At 36.5% G+C, this 22,472-nt stretch overlaps 1 protein-coding gene across 7 annotated transcripts in view; it reads right to left on the bottom strand.

Moving 5' to 3' along the window:
* Positions 1–216: 216 nt before the first annotated feature.
* The window catches only part of CTNNA2 (catenin alpha 2), a 966,176-nt gene continuing 943,920 nt past the window's right edge, over positions 217–22,472 (bottom strand). For 5 of the 7 annotated variants that reach the window (XM_047068620.1, XM_047068619.1, XM_047068621.1 and 2 more), the window contains one exon: positions 217–758. In XM_047068620.1, coding sequence (XP_046924576.1) covers positions 471–758 — 288 coding nt within the window. In that variant the 3' untranslated portion in view covers positions 217–470. Of the gene's footprint in view, positions 759–3,375; positions 3,493–22,472 lie in introns of all 7 variants that reach the window. The other 2 variants (XM_047068618.1, XM_047068622.1) reach the window with 2 other exon arrangements.

Below are 22,472 nucleotides of genomic sequence, written 5' to 3'. Positions count from 1 at the left end.
TTGTTCAATTTGTGGGCCACACACTTGAGCGTATTGGCTAGTACATTTTTGCACTGAAACAGAAGCAATACAAGCTTTATGTTCTACCATTACACTTCCAGATTTTTCACTTATTAAGATACCTGCCAACCTAATGATTCTTGCATGCATTAGAGTTTGCTTTTGTAGAATTAAGTTTATTATCCCCATCCCACCCACTCCCATAAACATTGCGATGCGAACTCTTTGCCCAATTTTATGAGAATGTTGCAAAGGACAGCTCTGTGCCACCTCAGGACAGGTAGTCCCTGTTCCCTCCCTGGCTACTGATGAATCAGTAGTATTGATCACATCTTATCTTACATGCAAACAGACACTGCTCCCTTAATTACCCCATGCCAGAGGCATACGAGTCAGCAGGTATGCATACAAAAATGGGATTAAAAAGAAAAGGAAAGGGGAAAATGCTTTCTTTATTAAAGCCTATCGTCCTAGAATGAATCCATTGCTTTGAATTCACTTAAAGCCTGTACAGGCGAAATGTGTTTCTTCTGGGAACCTCGTCTAACTCGTGTCTGGAATTCTTCAGGCTTTTCTCTCTTCACAAGGGGCTTCTTCTCTGGAGCCTTCATCTTCCAAGACACAACCGGTGAGTTGACAGCTGCTGTCCCATAGACCTTCTGGTATTTGGTTGAGGCCACATAGGATGCTTTCACTGTGAGGACAACAGCATTCATCAGGTTTTTAGCTGCCTGGATGAGTGATGTGGCACTGTCCAGCTAAAGTGGGAGGACAAAGAAATACATCTGGGTTAGTCACAGCACATCATTCACAAGATGGCGGTGTAGCTGCACAGTTCAAACAGTGTTGTGCTTGTGCAAATATTCAATATTGACCAAAAAGAGAAAATTATTACGTGACAAAGTGAACAAACTACAAAGAAGTCATTCTCTTCTATACTTAACCCCAAGGTAAAAAGATTAAAAAAAAGAGGGTACTCTATAAGGCACAGCTTTCTAAAACTCCAATACCTGGAAAGCCCAAGCTCTTTTTAGCATGTAAGAATCCCAATGTAACAAGTTTTCCAAAGTGGAACATCTCATGTTATTACATTAGGCTGATTGGTAACAGTGACAATTACTCAAATGTTTAAAAGGCATTTGGCAGGAACTGCAGAATAAAAGGGTATTCAGGGTTACATCTCAGTTGTATGGCTGTTCCAGTGGAAGTATATTTTTATAGAGCATTTCTAGAGCTTGAGCTCAAGATTCATAGGGATGCAGGCAGCTAAGCAGAGAGACATAGCCATGCTGCACTGCCTTTCATGAGATATTCGTTGGGCTTGAATATTTATTTAACTATTTTCAGGTCTTGAACATTCCTCCTACAAAAATAATTATGTTAGGTTCTTGTAGGTCAGAGAGCATTCAGTAAGACCCTTATAGCCACATGCTAATGAAATATTGATGCTCACTCTGTGGCAAACTATTTTAAGAACTTTGTATTTCCCCATTTAACTCACAAGCACCCTAGAGGGAGCAGTTATTGTCACTGCATTTTATGATGAGAGAGCTGGTGCATGTAGAGGTCTTATAATGTTCACAAGTTTATACTTGCTTAAGTGATGAAGTCCTTAAAGACTGTACCATAATGCCACACTGTTGGTTGGGTAGGATAACTTTTAAAATACTACAAGTCACAACTTAGAGTAGGTTTAGAAGCTCATCGTTAGACTCTAAGACCAGGTATGTTTTTATTTCACCTCTTTTCTGTCTTTAACCAGTTTGGCAGTGTGGTATATATTGTATACAAAAGCATTCAATATCTGTTTCAACCTGCTTCACTTCCTGGACTATATATGCTGGAAAAGTTCAAAACTACATTTCCCAGACTCCCTTTCAGCCAGGATTTTACAAGCGACCTAGTAAAAGGAAAGAATTAACAGTTGGCTAAGGAAATGTATCCATTGCAGTTAAATGAAGAATTGCAAGAATGTTTCTCCTCATTGAGATTGATGGGCTATAGCTGCATTAGCAAATGGGAGTTAGATATATACAACCTTCTCGGTGCAAGGTGATTAGCAAAGTTTTTAAGCTAAGGGACCTAACACTCTGTGGTTCCCCTATGTGATGTGACCTGCTCTCACTTTAACTTCTTGCCATTTTTTGTGACCACAGTACATCCCATGCAGTGACTGGACACATTAGAAGTTACATCTAAGGCCTCTGTGGTGCTGTTGCTCAGGCTGTTCTCTGGCCCATATATTGATTAGAGCTAAATAAATGTGATGCTAAACTTAAATTTTTTTTTTTTTTTTGACAAATGAGCTCTCAGTACTCCCGTCACCAAAGCAGCTCATAAAGTCAGATCATTGGGGAAAACAATGGAAGGTTCTTTCTATGCATGAATTCCTTGTAATACCATAGAGTTGAGGTCTCACTATTAAAAAACAAAACAAAACAGATTAAAGGTCATTATTACATTGACCCCACAATATAAAGAAACAGAGTTGTGGCTTACAGCCATGATTCAGCAAATAGATAATTGACTGCTTTGTGAATTAAATCAACCAAATGCATAAAGTAACTACTTTACCACATCTATTACACTGTACAACGTGCACATATACCAAAATGACTGCTTATCCCATAATGTTTAATTTATAGAGCACAGATTTTGAAAGCTAGCTCAGGAAAAGCAAATTCTAGATTATTCATGTTAATAGAAGAGAAGCCAAGCACGGATTAGTACAGTGATTCTCTGAGTATAATCTATGAACCAGCAGTATCAGTATCACCTGGAAACCTGTTAGGCCACTCTCAGACTTCATGAATCAAAAATGTGTGATCCAGGGGATGCTGATGCATGCTAGAGATTGAGAACCACTAGATTAATGAAACCCAAGGACTATCTGAAGGTTTATTTCATCCAGTGATTTCAGGACTTTGCTCATACACGAGTTTGGTAATACCAGGGCCAATTACATGGCTGAATTTGACTTTTTCATCTTTTCCATTATACCCCCAGGTAGAAGTGTAAATAATGAAGAAAGAGCTAGAGAGCAAATGTTGGGACAATTAGATCAGTCACAGTTTCTTTAGAAGCTAGATAACATACCCCTTGGCCAATTGGCAGTTTCCTATAAGTCTGTCAGGTTTCAAAAATGAGTAAGAGTCATTCATAAAGTGAGTTAATTCTGTTGTGTACCATGGGTAAAGAGAGGGGAGAATGGTATCAGGGACAGTTCTGTTGATTTGCTTCTGAGCAATAGAATTAGTAGAAGTAGAATAAGACAAGATGCATCTATTGCATTATTAAATGGTTCTCTGAAAGCAAATCTTGGGATAATTGAGTGGATCCAAAGAGAAGAATTACAAGTAATTTGGAAATTTTTACCACAGATTCCATTTTCAGAAAGATGGTGTCTAATTCTGCAGCAAAAATATGATAGCCTGTCTCTTCTTCAGAACCCCTTTGCTCTCCCAGCCTGATGCAGGAATCCTGTAAATAAACCTAATACATTGATTGAGAGTGAGACAGCTCTGAAATATAAAGCCAATGATTTCATTCAAGCTATCTGGTAGGGCGGATACTGATTTGTGGCAAGGGGTAAGCTAGTGAGTGAGGAACCTGGTCAGCTAAACCTGAACAAATTATACTGCTAGACAATACTCCCAACCTAAAATTATAAGAAACTGTTTTTTAAAACTTGAATTCCCAAAGGATAACTTTGGCCATTCCCCTGTACCCATTTTAATGACAGATCACTGTTGGCACAATCAGAATTTGTTTTATTTAAAAATGGCTCTCCTTTATGCTTGTCCAAAATAGTACTGAGACCTGGTTTCCAACTGGCATGTTTTGTTAAAAATTCACTTTCTAAAGAAAGTACACTAAAAAGACTAAGGCTACATGGTAAGAATTTTTTAATACAAGGCTTAGGAAAACTTAGTTAATATAACTGTATTCTGTTTTGTGATTTGTACTGTAACTATGGCATTTCAGACAAGGTATGTAAATGAATATGGACAAATGAAGTCCTAACAAGCAATACTAATTGGCTACTTAGGAGGTGTCTGACCTTGCATTTGTCCTTTTAATTAAACTGCATGGTTTAAGTTCCAAAAGTCCTTGAAGTAGGAATGATAGAACGTTTAGTGAGGTAATAAAATTGCTGCTGAAGTAATGGGCAAAAAGTAGGGGTCAGGACCTCTGTTTTCCTCCAAAACTTACCACCTGAACCACTATTTAATTTTCGGGTCTTGTTTTTCAGTGACTACCTTATCATTCAAAATGAACCTATCTCAATTATTAACTCTGTTTGGGTGGAAGCCTGTCCTTAAACTTGAAACCATTCTATGCAAATCATGACTGAGTCTGGTGAGAGCGACCATTTCACTTTTTACTCTTAGTGTCACCTTGAAGCCTGAATTCTTTGTGACTAGATCTCCTGGCCTCAGTTGTGCTCCTGCCCAGTGCTCAGCCTTTCTCAGTCCTGGCTTTTGGGCATATTCCTTGCTTGGATTCACCCTCATGGCACCAGTGACTGAAACCTGATTCCTGCAGGTTTCTCTTATACTTGCTTAGTTTCTCCGAAGCACATTCACTACACAGTTTTAAGGCCTGGTTGTACTATTAGATGGAGCTCAGTAACTTTCGTGCTCTAAGCCTTTACCAGGGCTGATGTTCCTAGCTTTATAACAGCCTTAAAGTGGACTGGATTTCCACCGTTCCTCAAGTTAGCTAATACATTCCTTAATATGTACTGCTTAAACTCTGAGTAAAACCCAGACTTGTATCTTTTCCTGCTTGAGTCTTTTTATTCATATTGGACATTCCATTCAGTCCCTAGATCTAGTCTAGGAGAAGTGGCCTGATTTTCAGTTAATTTTAAAAATATGACTATGTGTGAGTCTCTGTCTGAGCCCCCTCAGTTTCCTTTCTTACCTGTTTCAGGGATGGTTGTGAGATTGAATGTAATACTATTATGCCTAGTTGGGCTGCAGAGGGGCCTTACAGCTTGCCAAATATCACATTGCAGCTAGGTGGTAAAGCCAAGACATAAGCCCATACAGCCTAACTACAGAGTCCATGGCTAACCATTGCTTGATGTCACTTCCCAGAGCCATGCATGGCAGATGAAGCCACAATCTATCACATTCTATCAACCTATGCTAGAATAATTAATTCTCCCCATTTAATCTCATACATGTCTGCTGTCCCTAACCACAGAACCAGGCTTCTCCTAATTCTGTCATTTTTTAAAAAATATCAAAGTACTATTTTAAAAACGTAACAGATGTTTCCTCACATCTTGTTCTATTACAGTCATGAAAAGCAAATAAGGGTGGGGGAGCTGTTTCATAGCCATTTCTATAGGGTTTTTCTAGCTCTTTTTCTGCCTCTGTACTAGTCTTTTCTTCTTAACCCCACTCAAATTCTAATAGATTTCTCTTTTTTCCTACACCATTCTCATTTTGTGATTTGAACATAGAGAAAGAGGGAAGACGTTCCTGAATTGATTCTTCCATCGATTGATATTTGTGTTGTCTAATTCCTTATGTCAAAGATAAAGATTGTCAAGGGCACCTGGGTGACTCATTTGGTTAAGTGTCTGACTCTATTTTGGCTCAGGTCATGATCTCACAGTTTTGTGAGTTTGAATCAAGTCAGGCTCCGGGCTGACAGTGCGGAGCCTGCTTGGGATTCTCTGTCTCCCTCCCTCTCTGCCCCTCCCCGACTCACCAACTCTCAAAATACATAAACTTAAAAAAAAAAAAAAGATGAATATTTTCACAAAAAGTACTTTCAATGATGCTTAAAATTTACAGCATCATCTGTAAGAAGATTTCTAAAACCCCATGTTGTAAATTTTACACCATTTACTGAATATGGGGGTTATACCTTGCAAGAGTTGTTCAGTTTCAAAACACATAGACTTTGACACAAATGTAACTGTGTGACTCAAACTCTCCATTGAAAGTGCATCTACATTTCTGGAAATGCTGAATTTTCATTTATTCTTTTAATCTATTCCTCCATCCTTCTACCTGCACAGTTATTCATCTAAGTATTTCTTTAGCTACTTACTATATATTTTGTGCCGACCACTGTGCTTGTGTTGGATATACATACACAGACACACAAACCACAAGGTTTAATGCTCTCTGATAAGTGGTCTACTAGGATGTACGGTGCTAAAGGGAGAGAGACAAAATAGGGTAGGAAAATTGTCATTGTGGGGGTGATATCCTAAACTCATTTTAATGGATTAAATATGTGGCTATTGGTGACTAGATGGTTGAGTGATAAGAAAGGAAACTTTGGAATTCCTAGTTAATATACCTGGGTATATATTGACGCTCTTAACCCAGATGATAGAAATAAGAGGAAAGTGGAGGTGCTACAATATTAACTCTGGACATTCTGAATTTGAGGCATCTGTGTTACATGTCAGTGAAGTTATCAAAGGGACATACAGTTGAAATTATGAGAATGAAACTTTAAGAAACCACATGTTTTCTTTATATTGGTCTTCCCAGTTATTTCATGAACAGTGCTCTGCATCCTATAGGTATTTATGTCAATTTCTGATTTCTTCTTCCCTTCATATTCATTATTTAGTGTTTTCATAAACGGAGAATAAAATGCTGAATGAAATACTGAATCGATATTTTCTCTGACCCATAAGCGCAATACATCCAAAATTTTTCTCAGCATTATACTTTCAGGATCAAACCTAACGTCATCAAGGAGTATCTTAACTATTCCCTTGACAACCAAGGCTACTTTCTGTTAATTAGCAATCCTTCACCCTTGAAAATAATGGTGAGCTTCCTGGGGCCATCCAGCGATGAAATAAATGCAATTTAGACTTAATATCTACCTTTAAAAACACATACAGCATTGTCAAAAGTCCAAAGTAATGTAAAAGAGGTGGAGGGAAACACAGTTAAATATATATGACACAGGAAATGTCTTAGGATGTTAATTTATGAGGGCCAGATATATAATTACAGAAGAAAATTAGGGTTTCACTATGTGTTCTGCATTAATCCATTTTAAGATTGTATACAGAGATAGAAATATAGTCTGGAAACAAATCTATTTTCAAAAAATCTGATTTTTACCAAAAAATAAATAAATAAATAAACCATAAATGGTAATTCATGGAAATCTCCAGTACCAAGCAATCTGTCCTTGGCTTAAAAATAATGCAAATGACATGGGACTACTGGCTAAACTAAACAGAATAAAAGAAACCAAATTCATTTCAAGATAATTTTGATGTATAAAAATGAAGGAACATTACTTAATTACCTCAGAAATGCCTGGGGCAGGGAACCCAGGACCATTTGGACCTAGGCTATTTATGTCTTCTCAAGTCAGATGTGATAGTGCTAATGATTTTGAGAATGCAAAAATGGTTCTGCAAATATGGATAGAGTCCATTTTAGCCTCTTGCAAGATATTTTAGTGGAAATAACATAGTATTCATATCTAAGAAGTATTTTAATGGGACTATACTATACATGATCAGGCCGGGGATAGTGTTTTGCAGGAAGAAAGTTGTAATGAGAGAACTGACAATAAATTGAAAGTAAACACTTTGAGAAAACTGGAATCATTCTACTGGAGCTGGTCATTTATTTATATTTAAACAGTTATCGCCCCAAAAGGAGTCACAAATTGCTTGCAGGAAGAAAAAACAAAAAAACAAAAACCCACCTTTGCTACAAGTCTGCTTTGCTGTTAATGAATGGGAGGTTAGAAACCCAGAGTATTGGAGCCTATTATCCACCAAGAAGAACATTTCATGTTTTAAAAATCCATGAGGCTTTGAAAAGATATTTGATCTCCTTAGAAACTGTGATACATTTGAAATACCTGCCTACTTCTTCCCTGGTCTATATCAGTAACACTTTTTAAAAGGTCTAGCAAGTCCAGGGTAATAAATAACTCAAGCAAACAAAGGCAGGGTGAAAAGGTTCAGCCTAACCAAATCTTTCCCTGCTTTATGGATGTTTACACACTTGCAAATAAGACAACTCCTTTGTGGTAAACCCTCATTTCAGTGTTCTAGTCCACTCACTCTTCATCAAACAACAGTGAACTAAGTTAGCAAAACCACATTCCTTCTGGATAATATAGTGACAGTGGTGAACATAGGGCAGGAATTTGCTCCTCATCATTATGGTGGCCCTGGCAGGCATTATTAGTTAGCTGCGACACTTTGCTCCCTCAAAAGCTGCTGAGGCGCATGGAAAAAGAAACTTCTTTGCCTCCTTTCTCCTAGAGGTCACGTTTTGACGGAGTTGTTAAAAACTACTTGACACAGCTTATAACACAGATTCATCATGTACTATATATCTACTTCTATATTTAAATGGAATTGTTTAATACCATTTTTTGTTTCTACCAGATTGCTGACAAGTATTTTTATCTAAATGATGGTCTATTTATTCTTGTTCCTATAGCTGATACCATAACAGGAGTGGTTTGATTAATGAAATCATTAAACAGAAGACATAAGTATTAAATGAAGTTCAAAGTATGAGGGAGATTATTTTAAATCGGGTGATAAAAATTAGCTGAATAGATTAACAAGTATGGTATCTGATGTGAAATGATCACCATTGGTAGGCTGCAATAATCCTCCGAGAAAAAAGTGCACCAAACCTGGTAACATTAGAACACGTAATGATCTTTCATAAATGACAGCTACAGTACTGTGGGATAACTCCTGAAGAGTTGGCTTAATCCCAGGGGTATTCCCATTTCACTGTGGTATCTTGAAGAGCAAATGTTTTACAAGTCTAAGTAGTGGATCAATCACGACGTAGAGGATAAGAGGTCTGTTATTTTTTTCTGCAGGGCTACTTGAATGATGCCAGGGAGGCAGCTGGTGCTCTACAACTGCTGAAGGCCAGTTGTTATGAAATCTGTATGTAATGGCTCAAGATTAAGTTGGCAAAGGCCTTAGGAGAAAAGCACTGCCATCTAAGAAAAAAAAAATCTCCATAGCACTGCTGAGAAATTTACCAATTGGCTCTCAGATAACTTTTTCAACTGGACAAATTTGTGTCTTTGTTTTTAATTCATTTAGGTAGGTAGTAGCACTTCATAGTCAGCCAGTCCACTGATTAACTGTCTTCATTTGCATTTTTTCAATTATAGGTAAGTAAACCTTGGGGACTCCCATGAAGGCTTAATTACAGTCAACAAATTTCCTAAATATGGCTTAGAGCCATTTTTTTCTCACTATTAAAGGCAGAACATTTTTTTCCCCCTCAACCCACAACAAGGCATTCTTGCTAACCTTGGAATCCCAAGGAGAAGTGGGAATATCAAGAGGTGTTGGCCCTTGGAAAGTTAGGAACACACATGTCTGTTAATCTAGGACTCTGTATCTCTTTTTTCTATGCTTCTTCCTTCTCTGATACTTCAAGATTTCCTGACCCAGAGCCTTCTCTGGATTGTTGTCACATAACAAAAGAACCTTAGGCAACAGTGGTGCCAATAGATTTTTAGGCACCCACAGGACTGGGAGATATTCCTGGGTCAAAAGATCATCTTTGTGTCACATAAATATAGCACGCATTGATTGCTGATCTTATCATCTGTTATCATGAGCATGTCCTCACTACATAGTATGAACCTTGGATTGTAACTTGTCAAAGGACTAATGCTCCTTTTCACCTTCCCTGTAGGAGAGCCAGCTAGTACTACCTTTGACTGATTTCCCTAAGCATTATCATCATGACTGGGAGACATACCTAAGACAACCTATTGATACATGATGAAGACTATTTAACACCTTATGAAATGTCTCCTAGGCTCCAGCATGCAATGTGCAACAATTCAGAAAAGAATAGACAAAAGTCAAGGACCACAGATTTGGATGCTAGAAGACTGTGCTTCGTGAGTAAGCATAATCAGAAGGCCTTTGATAATTACTTTCTTTTACTTCCCTTCACATTCAACCACTAGGAGTTGTGTTACATGGCATTATATGTTGGGGAAAGTAAACTCTCGTCCAGCTCAAGACCCTCCCCTTATCATGGTGGGGGGGGGGGCTTGAAAGAGCTGGTTGAAGCTTTGTTGCTATGTAAATTGTAGATAAACAGTCTTTTTCCTCAGGCGGTTTTGTTGCCTCTCCTCAAGATCCTAGACCCCTTTCCCAATATATTCTTACATATCAGGTGCGACCTCCTCTTCTCCCCTCACCTTTCCATATTCTCCTCCCTTATAGTGAAGGAAAATTTGGGCTCTGGAGTTCAAACCCTACTTGGACTGATACTGGCTATGTGATTTTGAAAGAGCTACCTAACCTAGCTCTACCTCAATCATCCTAGAAAGTGCTTGTTTCATTTTTATTTAAAGATTTTAAGTATTAAATGAGAGAATGCCCTCAGAGCTAAGTGTCTGGCAAATGGTAGGCCCATAACCAATTTTAAGCTTTTATTATTGTTGTGATCCATGTTTCCTTAAATGAGTCCAAAATGATCTTTTAAAATTATATTTCTTGGATTCTACTTCCTCTTCTTCACTTTCTCCTTTAAAGGTTCCCCCTGCTATCATGCATTTGGACTTTCTCCAAACCTCTTCTTACTGAAGTTACCGCCACTTTGGCTTGCTCTCAATGCCAGTATATCAGTTTTAATGTGATAGGGAATAAAGACATGAAGAAATTCACAAGGGGAATAGAAAAGTATCAAAAGATTAGTATGTTTTCTAATACTACTCAACTCTTCAGAAGGAGGAAATTATAAATCAAGATTCAGTACAAGTACAAGAAAATATGGGGGTTTTACCTATATATATGACACTCATAATGTCTAGAACATTTTGGGCTTGATTGGGGTTGGAGAAAGACTGAAAGAAGAAAAGAAAATGGCTATAGTTAGAGATATAGAGAAGGTAATCTAGTCTATGAAAGTGATATTTACACCTCTAATTTGAGAGGCAACAAAAGAAATAGTATGAAATATTTTCCCCAACAACTTACAGGGCCTAAAATTCAGGCTCTCAATTTCGGTCAAAATTTCTTTCACCTAAAAACTGGTACCCCTTTCACTAAAATCAAAGGCACCAGAAATAACAAGTATTGGTTGGAATGCAAGCTGGTACAGCCACTGTGGAAAACAGTATGGGGGTTTCTCAAAAACTTAAATTACAATATCCAGTAATTCCACTATTGGGTATTAACCCAAATGAAACAAGGACACTAATTTAAAAAGATACATGGACTACTCTGCTTATTTGAGCATTGTTTATAATAGCCAAGGCATGCAAGCAACCCCAGTGCCCATCAATAGATGCAGTTTATATATACATGCACACAATAGAATATTAGTCATCTATATAAAAAGAGTGAAATCTTACCATTTACAACATAGATTGACCTAGAGAGTATGAAAGACAAATACCATATGATGTCACTCATAAGTAGAATTTAAGACACAAAATAAGGCAAACAGAGAACAAACTAGTGAGTGCCAGAGGAGAGGTGAATGGAAGGCTAAGTGAAATAGATGAAGAGGACTGAGGTGGACACTTATCATGGGGAGTCCTGAGTAATATATAGAATTATTGAACCGTTATACACCACAAAATAATGACACTGTTAATTACATTGAATACACAAAATTCTAGCATGTAACAGTTACACAAAAGGAGCCCCTTTTGGCCTAGGAGGGCCCATCAAACACTGAAGATCAACCTCCTAAGCCCAGTGCTTAATCTCTATCAAAACATGAACAACTGGGTTCCCTAGACTGGTTTTCTAAAGTTTTAAATGTTTCCCCACAAACTGATCCCTCTTTAATTTTTAGCCCACTGGATGTAGCACCTGCCATCTCTACTTACGACTGACCTATCTTGTCATCTAAATCCAGCAAAAGGCTCACAGTTTTGGATCTATATATTCTTTAGGGGTACTGTCAAGTCCTATCCAACAAGCTTCCAATACTGTTGCTACCTTTCACTGGACTGTGCTTGTATTTATCAAGGAAGTAAGTTACCAAAGGGTAGAATTTGAGAATAGATCTTCCTTTGAAAAAAATATGGGGTGATTAGAAGTCAAAATCTAAGGGAAGTACAGTTCCTGAGCTGTGGTCTGGGAAGGCCAGGAGTAGGACAGGTGAAAAACAAAGAAAACACAGTGGAGAACCTCAAGAAAAGCTCTACTTCTCAATGCTCCAAGTCTCTTCCAAAACCAATAATGCAAGGATGGTTGATGTTTATCATACTTGCTACCATTTCTTCCTCCACTGGTACATTTAGTAGGCATGGCCAGTAAACAATAGCCCTTTGTCTTACACATGATCTCAGAATTCTCAAAACACAGCCCTATCAATCACTAACAATTCATGAGAGTTAGCAAACAAGATAAAACCCATTTAAAGAACAGGGCATAACTAGAAGAAAACTTAGGAAAAAAACATTTTATGAGTAAAAACAAACATATAGTAAAGGCTGCATGAAGGCTAAAGAACAAAAGTAGTAAACTCAATTATATCTAAAAAAATGAGTTAAGGCGATTCACAAAAAGATGTAAAATATGACAATATGGAAGGGGGACTCAAAACAGGTTTTTTTTAGAATGTGTTTGAACTGGAGTGACTATCAACTTAATATGGGCCACTATATAGTTCATATGTTCTATATTAACCTCATGGTAAAAACCTATAATACACAAAAAATAGTCAAGCATAAAACTAGAGAAATTCATCAATTACAAGGAAAGAAAGGAATACAGAACTTCAAAAACAGTGAACAAAATGGCAATAAGTAGAAGCCTATCAATAATTAAATGTAAATGGTCTAGGGGCACCTGGGTGGCTCATGAAGTTAAGTGTCCAATTCTTGGCTTGGGATCAGGTCATGATCTCACATTTTGTGAGTTCGAGTCCAGCACTGGGCCCTAGGCTGATAGTTTCTCTCTCTCTCTCTCTGTCTCATAATAAACAAACATTAAAAAAAATAAATGTAAGTGGTCTAAATTGTCCAAAAGACATAAGGTGATGGAATGTACAAAAAAGAAAATAATAGTACTTATCTATATGTTGCCTAGAGACACTGACTTCAGACCTAAAGACACACATAGAATTTAAATAAAGAGAAGGAAAAAGTCTCTACAAGAGACTACAAATATCTATGCAACCAACATTGGAGCACCTAAATATATAAGGCAAATATTAACATATATAAAGGGAGAAATGGACAGCAATAGAATAATAAGGAATTTAAACAGCCCACTTATATCAATGGATAGATCATCCAGGCAGAAAGTCAAGAAGGAAACAGTGTCTTTGAATAACACACTGCACCAGCTTAATTTAATAAATGTGTACAGAACATTCCATCCAAAAACTATTCTCCAGGTTATATAACCTATTATTCCCTAAAGCAAGTCTCAATAAATTCAAAAAGACAGGAATCATATCCTGCATCTTAGCCAACTACAATGGTATGAAACTAGAAATCAATTACAAGAAAAAAACATGGAAAAAACACAAACCTTTGGAGGCTAAACATCATGGCACTAACAGTCAACATGCTGACAAAGATATTAATAATGAAATTTAAAAATGGAGAAAAATTAAAACAGTCCAAAATCACTGGGACACAGCAAAAGCCATTGTAAGAGTAAATTTATACAATCCAGGACTACCTCAAGAAACAGAAGCAATCTTAAATAATCTTATACCTGCAGGAACTAGAAAAAGAAGAATAAAAGTACAAAGTTAGTATACAGAGGGAAATAAAGATCAGAACCCAGAAATAAGTGAAATAGAGACTAAATAACCAAAGAAAAAAATCAATGAAATCAAGAGTTGTTTTTTGAAAAGATAAACAGAATTGATAAACCTTTAGAAAGTCTCATCAAGAAAGAGAATTAACCACCAACACCACAGAAATACAAATGATTGTATAAGACAGCTACAAAACATTAGAAGAAATGGATAAATTCCTAGAAACATATAATTTTCCAAAACTGAGCCAAGAGGAAGTAGGTAATCTGAACAGTAATGAGATTGCATTAACAGTCAAAAAACTCCCAACGAACAGAAGTCCAGGACCAGATGGGTTCACAGGTGAATTCCACCAAAAATTTAAAGTAAAATGTTAATACCCATTCTCCTCAAACTGTTCTAAAAAAATAGAATAGGGAAGAAAGCTTCCAAATTCATTCTTCAAGGCCAGAATTATGGCACCAAAACCAAAGACACTATAAAACAAAACAACAAAAGACTACAGCCTGATGACCATAGATCCAAAAATGCTCAACAAAGTGTTAGTAAATTACATTTACCAATGCATTACAAGTATCATTCACCACAATGAATTGGATTTATGCTGGCAGTGCAAGGATAGTTTAATATCCATAGATCAGCATGATACATCACACTAACAAAACAAAGAATAAAAATTAAATAATCTCAATAGATGCAGAAAAAGTGTTTGACAAAATTCAACATTCATTCATAAGAAAAACTCTCAACAAAGTAAGTAGGTTTAGTGGAAACATTTCTGAACATAATAAAGGTCATACATGACAAACTCACACCTAACATCATACTCAATGGTGAAAAACTAAGAGCTTTTCATCTACTGTCAGGAAAACAACAAGGGTGTCAAATCTTGCCATTTTTATTCAACATACTACTCCAAGTTCTAGCCACAGCAATTAGACAACAAAAATAAAAGCCATCTAAATTGGTAAGGAAGTGAAACTGTCACTATTTATATAGGAGATAATATTAAATGTAGAAAACACTAGATTTCACCAAAAAATTATTAAAATAATTTCAGCAAGGTCACAGGGTACAAAAGTCATTTATAATAATCTGTTGCATTTCTATACGCTAGTAACAGAGTAGCAGAAAGAGAATTAAGAAAACCATTCCTTTTACAATTGTACCAAAAAGAATATAACTAGAAATTAACTTAACCAAGGAAGTAAAAGACCTGTATACTGAAAACTATAAAACATTAACGAAAGAAATAGAAGATGGCACACACAAATGTAAAGATATATCATGCTCATGTATCAGAAGAATATTGCTAAAATGTCCCTACTACTCAAATCTACAGATTCAATGTAATACTTATCAAAGTACCAATAGCATTTTTCACAGAACTAGAACAAGGGATCCTAAAATTTGTATGGAACTACAAAAGACCCTGAACAGCCAAAGCAATCTTGAGAACGGACAAAGCTGGAGGTGTCACAATCCAAGACTTCAAAGTATACTACAAAGCTGTAGTAATCAAAACAGTATGGTACTGGCACAAAAACAGATCAATGGAAGAAAAACAGAGTCCAGAAATAAATCCACAGTTATATGGTCAATTAATGACAAAGAGGGCGAGAACATGTTAGGGAATATATTGGAGAAAAGTCAATCTCTTCAATAAATGGTACTGGGAAAAATGGACAGCTATACACAGAAGAATGAAACTGGACCACTTTCCTACACCATACACAAAGTCCTGGAAGAAAGCATAGGCAGTAATCTCTTTGACATGGCCTTAGCAACATTTTTCTAGCTATGTCTCCTCAGGCAAAAACAAACCAACAACAACAACAAAAAGGCAAAAATAAACTATTGAGACTATACCAAAATAGAAAGCTTTTGCACAGCAAAGGAAACTATAAAAAAAAAGGCAACCTACTGAATGAGAGAAGTTATTTGCAAATATATATTTTCAATATGAACACCTTATCAGATATAGTACTTACACAACTCCCCACCAAAAAACAAAAACAAAAAACAAAAAACAATTTGACTTAAAAATGAACAGAGGATCTAAATAGACATTTTTCCATATAAGACCTACAGATGGCCAACAGATATGAAAAGACGCTCAGTGTCACTTATTATCAGGGAAATGCCAATCAAAACAACAATGAGGTATTAGCTTACACATGTCAGAATAGCAAAGTAACAAGAAGTAAATATTGGCAAGGATATGGAGAAAAGGGAACCTTCATGCACTGTTGGTAGAAATGTAAATCAGTGCAGCCAATACATAAAACAGTATGGAGACTCCTCAAAAAATTAAAAATAGAAATACTACATGATCTAGTAATTCCACTCCAGGGCATTTATCAGCCCCCAAAAACTAAACCAGTAATTCAAAAAGATATATGCACCCATAGGTTTATCATAGCATTATCTACGGTAGAAGTAAGATATGAAGCAACCCATGGATGGATGAAGATGTGGTATGATACATACAATGCAATATTATTCAGCCATAACAATGAATGAGATTTTGCCACTTGCAACAACATGCATGGACCTGGAGAGTATTAGGTTAAGTGAAATAAGTTGGATAAGGACAAATACAATATAATTTCACTCATATGTGGACTGTGAAAACCCAAACAAATGAACAAACAAATAAAGCAGGAATAGACCCATAAATACAGAGAAAAACCTGGAAGTTGCCTGAGGGAAGGACTGGGAGGGGAATGGGAAAAATGGATGAAAGAGAGTGGGAGGTACAGGTTTCTAGTTATGGAATAAGTGAGTCATGGGGCTGAAAGGTACAGCATAGGAAATATAGTCAACCGTATTGTAATACCATTTTTGTACGATGACAGATGGTGGCTATCCTTGTAAGCATAGTGTAACAGAGTTCTCCAATCACTAAGTTGTACACCTGAAACTCATATAACTTTGTGTGTTGACTATACATCAATTGAAATAAATAAATGTTTTAGAAAACAGATTAAACACACTATATACATGATGGGCCATCTAAACCCCTCCCCCTATAAAAGGCTATGCTGTAAGAGTAGCATATTAATATCATTTCTCCCTCATTATCATAATTTGTCCTCATAATTCATAAAGAATGGTATCTTAAATATAATGCAGAAAACTTTTAGACACATATGTAACTGGGTAAAATAATTCACTGTATTAACCTAAAATTAACTCTTCTTTCATTAGAGAAATGAGAATTACAACAAGAAATAGATATCATTATTCAAGGATTCATAAGAGGTCTTCAGTATATTGCATAGTAAAACCAGTAATTTTAATTAACCTCATTTTAAATTAGAGCAGTTAATACATAGCCTTTTTTTTTTAATAATTGAATACATTTTTCTGCCTACTTTAAAACATTTGTTGAGTAGACATAGAATAATACCCTCCAAATCTTTTGCTTTCTTCCTGGTCACTTCTTTTCCCATTGTGAGATGTAACCCATTATCAATTTTCTCACGTATTCGAGTAATTTCAAAGCACTCACAGTGTAGACTGTCACAGATTCAGGTGGAGGTTTCCTATCTTTAGTTCAGAACACAACTCAATTAGTTGTAACCATTGAGTCTTTAACTTCCACCTAGATACTACTTCAGGTTCTTGCAAGACTTGTTACTTTAACAAAGAAGATTCTAAGCTGATCTTATTGACTCTTCCCAACATTCCAGAGATAGAAAGGTTCTATGATTAACCCCACCTCTCCCTAAAACCTGCTCCTCCTATAGTCATTGGCAACACAGTTTTCCAACTGTTTAGGTTAAAAACCCAGAATCTTGTGTTATACATCTTGTTCTCTCAGACCTAGCCTCCAATCTGCCATTATATCTTGTCAACAGTTTTTGTACTATACCCATTGTTTGACCTCACCTTCTCTACTGTTACTACATTGGCCCAGTCCTCAGAATCTGTTCCTGGATTGTTGTACTATCTTCCTCTAATTTCCTTGCTCCTCATCCCTTTTTACCTTCTTTATTCTTAAACAAAAGCTGGATTGATCCTATTCAATGACCTCAAATAATGTCATTTTTCTGTTTAACATTGTCCCGTAGTCTCCCATCTCAGTATGAGTAAAATCAAAAGCTAAAAACATGCCTTGCCTATTGCTTGGACACACCAGTCTTGCCTATACTTTAAGAACTTTGTGCTTATTACTGCCTCTGCCTAGAATGCTGTTCCCACAGAAACTGTAAGGCTTGGTCCCTCATCCCCATCAGATCTTCAGTGAAATACCAACATCTTACTGAAAACCTTCCTTTTCAAATTATGACTCCATTCCCACCCTACCTCCCTAATTTGCTATTCTTGCCTTGTTTTATTATTTTTTTCATACAGTCATCACCAAGTCAAACAAATGTTTTCTTCTGGGTTTACTTTTCCCCATTCCCTGCTATATCCTGAACACCTACAACTGTCTGGAAAATTGGTATTCCATAAATATTTGCTACATATTATTGAAAATTGCAAATTTTTGGATGAGGAAATAAGAGATGACAAAGCTTGTCCAAAGACAAACTTGGGATCAATGTCTAGCATAGTGCCCAACTCTCCATGCTTCTACCTATTCATTCTTCCATGGAAGAGTACTCAATTAATGACAGTGGCAGGAGAGTGGAATTTAGCCACATAATAGAGAAAATAAATGTTAGCCAAACTGCTCCACAAATCTTATGACCTCTTCCTCTTACTGTGCTTCATGGGTACAGTTAGCATCATCCTTTGCTCAGAAAACATCCACAATTTAAATCTTTGTGTTTATTGCTTTCTATGTATAAAGTACTGAGTTTTCATTATTAAAGATCATCTCCCTCATTAATAGTACCAGCATCTGTGAGGCATGAGTTGTGTTTGCATGGTGTCTTAACACATGATCCCAAATTTTTGAAAGAAATATAAGGTAGATAACCATCCATTCTTTACATATGAGAAAAAAAATACAGATTTTTTTGTGTGAACTTGAGTTCAAAAAATTCATATCTGGTAAAAATGGGGTTCAGTCCATGTGACAAATAATATCCAGTCTTCTTTGACCAGGCAAATCTACCATAGTGCTTTGCTGCTCTGAACTCTATTCCTGGCTATTGGTGCCATTTATCTAGGGCTAAGCATGAGTTAGATGTATTCTTCCAAATTTTCACAAGTATGAGTCACATGACCAAGCAGTAATGAGGTGAATTTTCCTAAGCCACAAAGGGGAAAAAAAAGTCACACTAACGTTCAATCTTGCAATCATGATTCACATGAGATATGAGCAAGGTAAGAAGCAGAGATATCATCTACTACTCAGTTTCTTGCCTGCAATTAAAGTCATCTACATGTTCAAAAACAACTTGATTAAATACAACCTAGAATTTGGGGTGCCTGGGTGGCTCAGTAGTTGAGCAAACGACTCTTTATTTTGGCTCAGGACACAATCTCACGGTTTATGAGTTCCAGCCCCACATTGGGCTCCGTGCTGAAAGTGCAGAACCTGCTTGGGATCCTCTCTCTCTGCCCCTCCTCTGCTTACTCTCTCTCTCAAAAAATGAATAAAAAAACTGAAAAATATATAAGCTATAATTCTTCTTTTCTCTAGCTACCATAGATAGCATTTGCTATTTATTCACATATCATTAAAAACCTTTATTCAAAATTTCAACAACTTAGCTTTTTACTCTACTATATGATGGACACCATGATATGATGTCAGGCTGACTGACATAAATTTTAAGAACCCAATATGTATTGGTTGTTACCGTCATCTATATCATCTGCCACAGACTATTTCCTATATCTCTTGTTAAATGACTAGTTCAACTACTAGGACCAGCAACATCTTTACCCTGAATAAAGCATAAGACTGCCCATCAGAGAAAACTGGCTCTAACCTTGCTTGTATCAGCTACTGACTGTGAAAGTTTTAGACACTATAGTAACTTTCAGCTGTAAAATGGGGTTAATAATACTGATCCACTTTCACCAGCCATTGAGGTCCAAGTGAGAAAGTAAACTTAAAACTCTTTCATAAATTTTAAAAATGTCACTGTAAAGTATTATTATATAACTTGTACATACCTTTGGGGAATCCTTTTAGAGTCTTTATCATCATTTATTGGATCACCTGTACAACTTAGGCCTAATGAACTCTGCACAGATAAGGATATCCCAATGAATGCCCAGGGTAGTGTGAGAGTACCATAAGGCCAAGCAAGACAAGAACAAGGTACTTTCAAAAGGAGGTAAGCTTTCTTCTTCCACCCCACAGTGGACATTGCTAGGGCTAAAGTATGGGTGGGACAGCCTAGTTAGTTACAATCTCACTTTTCCCACTTATGGTGAATAGTCAGGAAATAAGATTCTCAAAAGAAATAAAACACAGGAAACTTCTGTTTGGGATTTCAAAACTGGCTGTGGAGTGCAGTCCAAAGAAAGATATAGGTCAACCAAGAACAAAGGTAAACCATTCTCGCAGTAGGAACTGCCAACTCATGCATAGAGCTGTCCTTAGTGATTCCAGCTCAAATTTGGTTACATTTACATATAACTAGTTATTTATTTGCTGCTTTGTCTTCAAAGGCTTTGTATGAATGTAAAGGTCTTATTTCTGAAGCGAGACTTCTGGATAAATATAAAAAAGTACTTTCTGGCTCTTTTCTGGTATGTCCTCCACAGATGCTAGCTCTACATAAGCCATACTGGGATTTGGTACACATATCCCAGTGTTTAGTCAGTTGATTGAGATGCATTCTTAGATCAGGATGCCTCTCAAATTGACGTATAAGACCAGCCTATGATCAAAGTTGATTAATGCTTTCCTTTATTGGGTTAATATACTCTGGATTTTTTCCATATTCAAAACATTGAGGATCCCAACCAATTAGAATTTTCCCATATGTTGTACCACTTAATCCTCACACATACACAAAAATAAAGTATTACTTTATCCTTATTATTCAACGGATGAGGGAACTGAGGCTTAACTTGGTAGCTAATAAGACAGTTACCAGTAATACAAGTGTGTGACTTCTATTTACAGGGTATTTAGGAATCTACTGCAGCTCCAACTGCTTTTGAATAAAATAAGAATAAAGGGCATTTAAGGTAGTTCCCCTGAGAAGCCAGGATGCCTCCCCTTACATGTGCCTGCCAGGGTTTGGCCTGGTTTAGAACCTTATCATCTGTTTCTCCTGGAGTGACTGTACTTTAGGGGAAATGCAGCAAAAGCACCAGAGGGTTCTCTTCAATCTAAACCTGAAAATAATATTTCTTTGGTTAACAAAGAGACTCTATGCATGGACAACATATTGTAGGTTTCCTTGCAAAAGGTTGAACTATGTAAAAAAACTTTCAAAACCACAGATTAAAGGACAAACTATCCTCAAAAGACTGGAAATGCATAACAGTGTTGCCAAAAAATCATAGAAAAATATTAGTAGTTCCTTTGAAAGAAAGCATCGAATCTATGAAATTGGAAAACTTCTTTGAAAAAAAAAAGGACTCCGTGAACTTTCATGAAAATGACAACTTTTAACCAGTGAACAAAGATAAACATTAAAGGGTTAGAGAGAGTATGATACAGTATCTTGCCCCTACTAAAAATCATACTCAATATTAAGATGAAAGCTTGCTCAAGGCACAATCCCTATCTTGGAGTCCCTGTGAATCTAGCCTTTGACAAAGTTAAATCACCTCCGTATTTATTATAAGATGTAAAGGCTACCTCATTATCTCTTTACCTGATATACTAAAAATGCCTAGGCAAATTCTTCAAATGTACTATGGCTACATCTTTGAAAGAAAGAGTGATCTCTGTTATATCTGGAGTCACCACCTGTTAGAACTCTCAACTTCTTTTAAAGAAATTAATGCTTAGCTATGAAACAATCAATTTCTGCCTACAACTTGCTTGGTTTCAAGGGCTCACCCATTAATTTCAGCATTTCCAGAATTATTCATTGCTAATATTATCTCAAAAACAACTGCATAAGTAATTTGAATTTCAAAGAGACCATTGGCCTGATGTACTTCTTAATATTATTTTGTTAAGGAAAAAAATAAACTATTGCTTAGCTTTTTTCATATATAAAAAATGTAGTTGTTTGTTATATAAGGATTAGACAATATACAAAGGATGGCTAAATATATAATGATATATGAAAAGGATTTGTTTTAAAAAATGCTATAAAAACAGTTGAATTAGTTTAACCTCAATAACCTTGTCTATAAAACGCAAGAAACTGAAGAAATTTTACCTGTTTAAAACTTTCTTTCAAGCAACATTCTCACCAAAATCCTTAATTGCCTTTGAGAGTAGTAATGCCTATGTCTCTAAGACAGGAAAATATTTGGGGTAGACAAGAAGAGAGGTGGATGGAGACCTTTAAAAGGTATATGAAGGCTATGGCCTAAGGACTGTGATGGGTTCTCAGGAGTCTTGCCTCTAGGAAAGTGCATATCCAAACCCTGCTGCCATGCAGGGGATGGGCATTTGGCATATGAGTCTGGAACCATTTTATCTGTCATCTTCCACCCTTCCAGAAGGAAGAAATAAAAAAGCTCCATTTCAAATAATATGTATATTATAGGTAAAAGGTCAAGATTGACCAGAAGTATAGGTATTCAGGGGCAATTTTGCCCCTGTACCCTATAGGATACATTTGGCAATGTCTGGAGACCTTTGTCACTGCTGGGGAAGGAAAGTTGCTATAAGCATCTATTGAGGAGATGCCAGAG

Source organism: Lynx rufus, unplaced genomic scaffold (assembly GCF_022079265.1).
Source record: "Lynx rufus isolate CCGP_SWC_20201006 ecotype Redwood Valley unplaced genomic scaffold, mLynRuf1.p SCAF_8, whole genome shotgun sequence".
NCBI lineage: Eukaryota > Metazoa > Chordata > Mammalia > Carnivora > Felidae > Lynx > Lynx rufus.
This window is presented reverse-complemented; position numbering and strand designations above follow the sequence as displayed.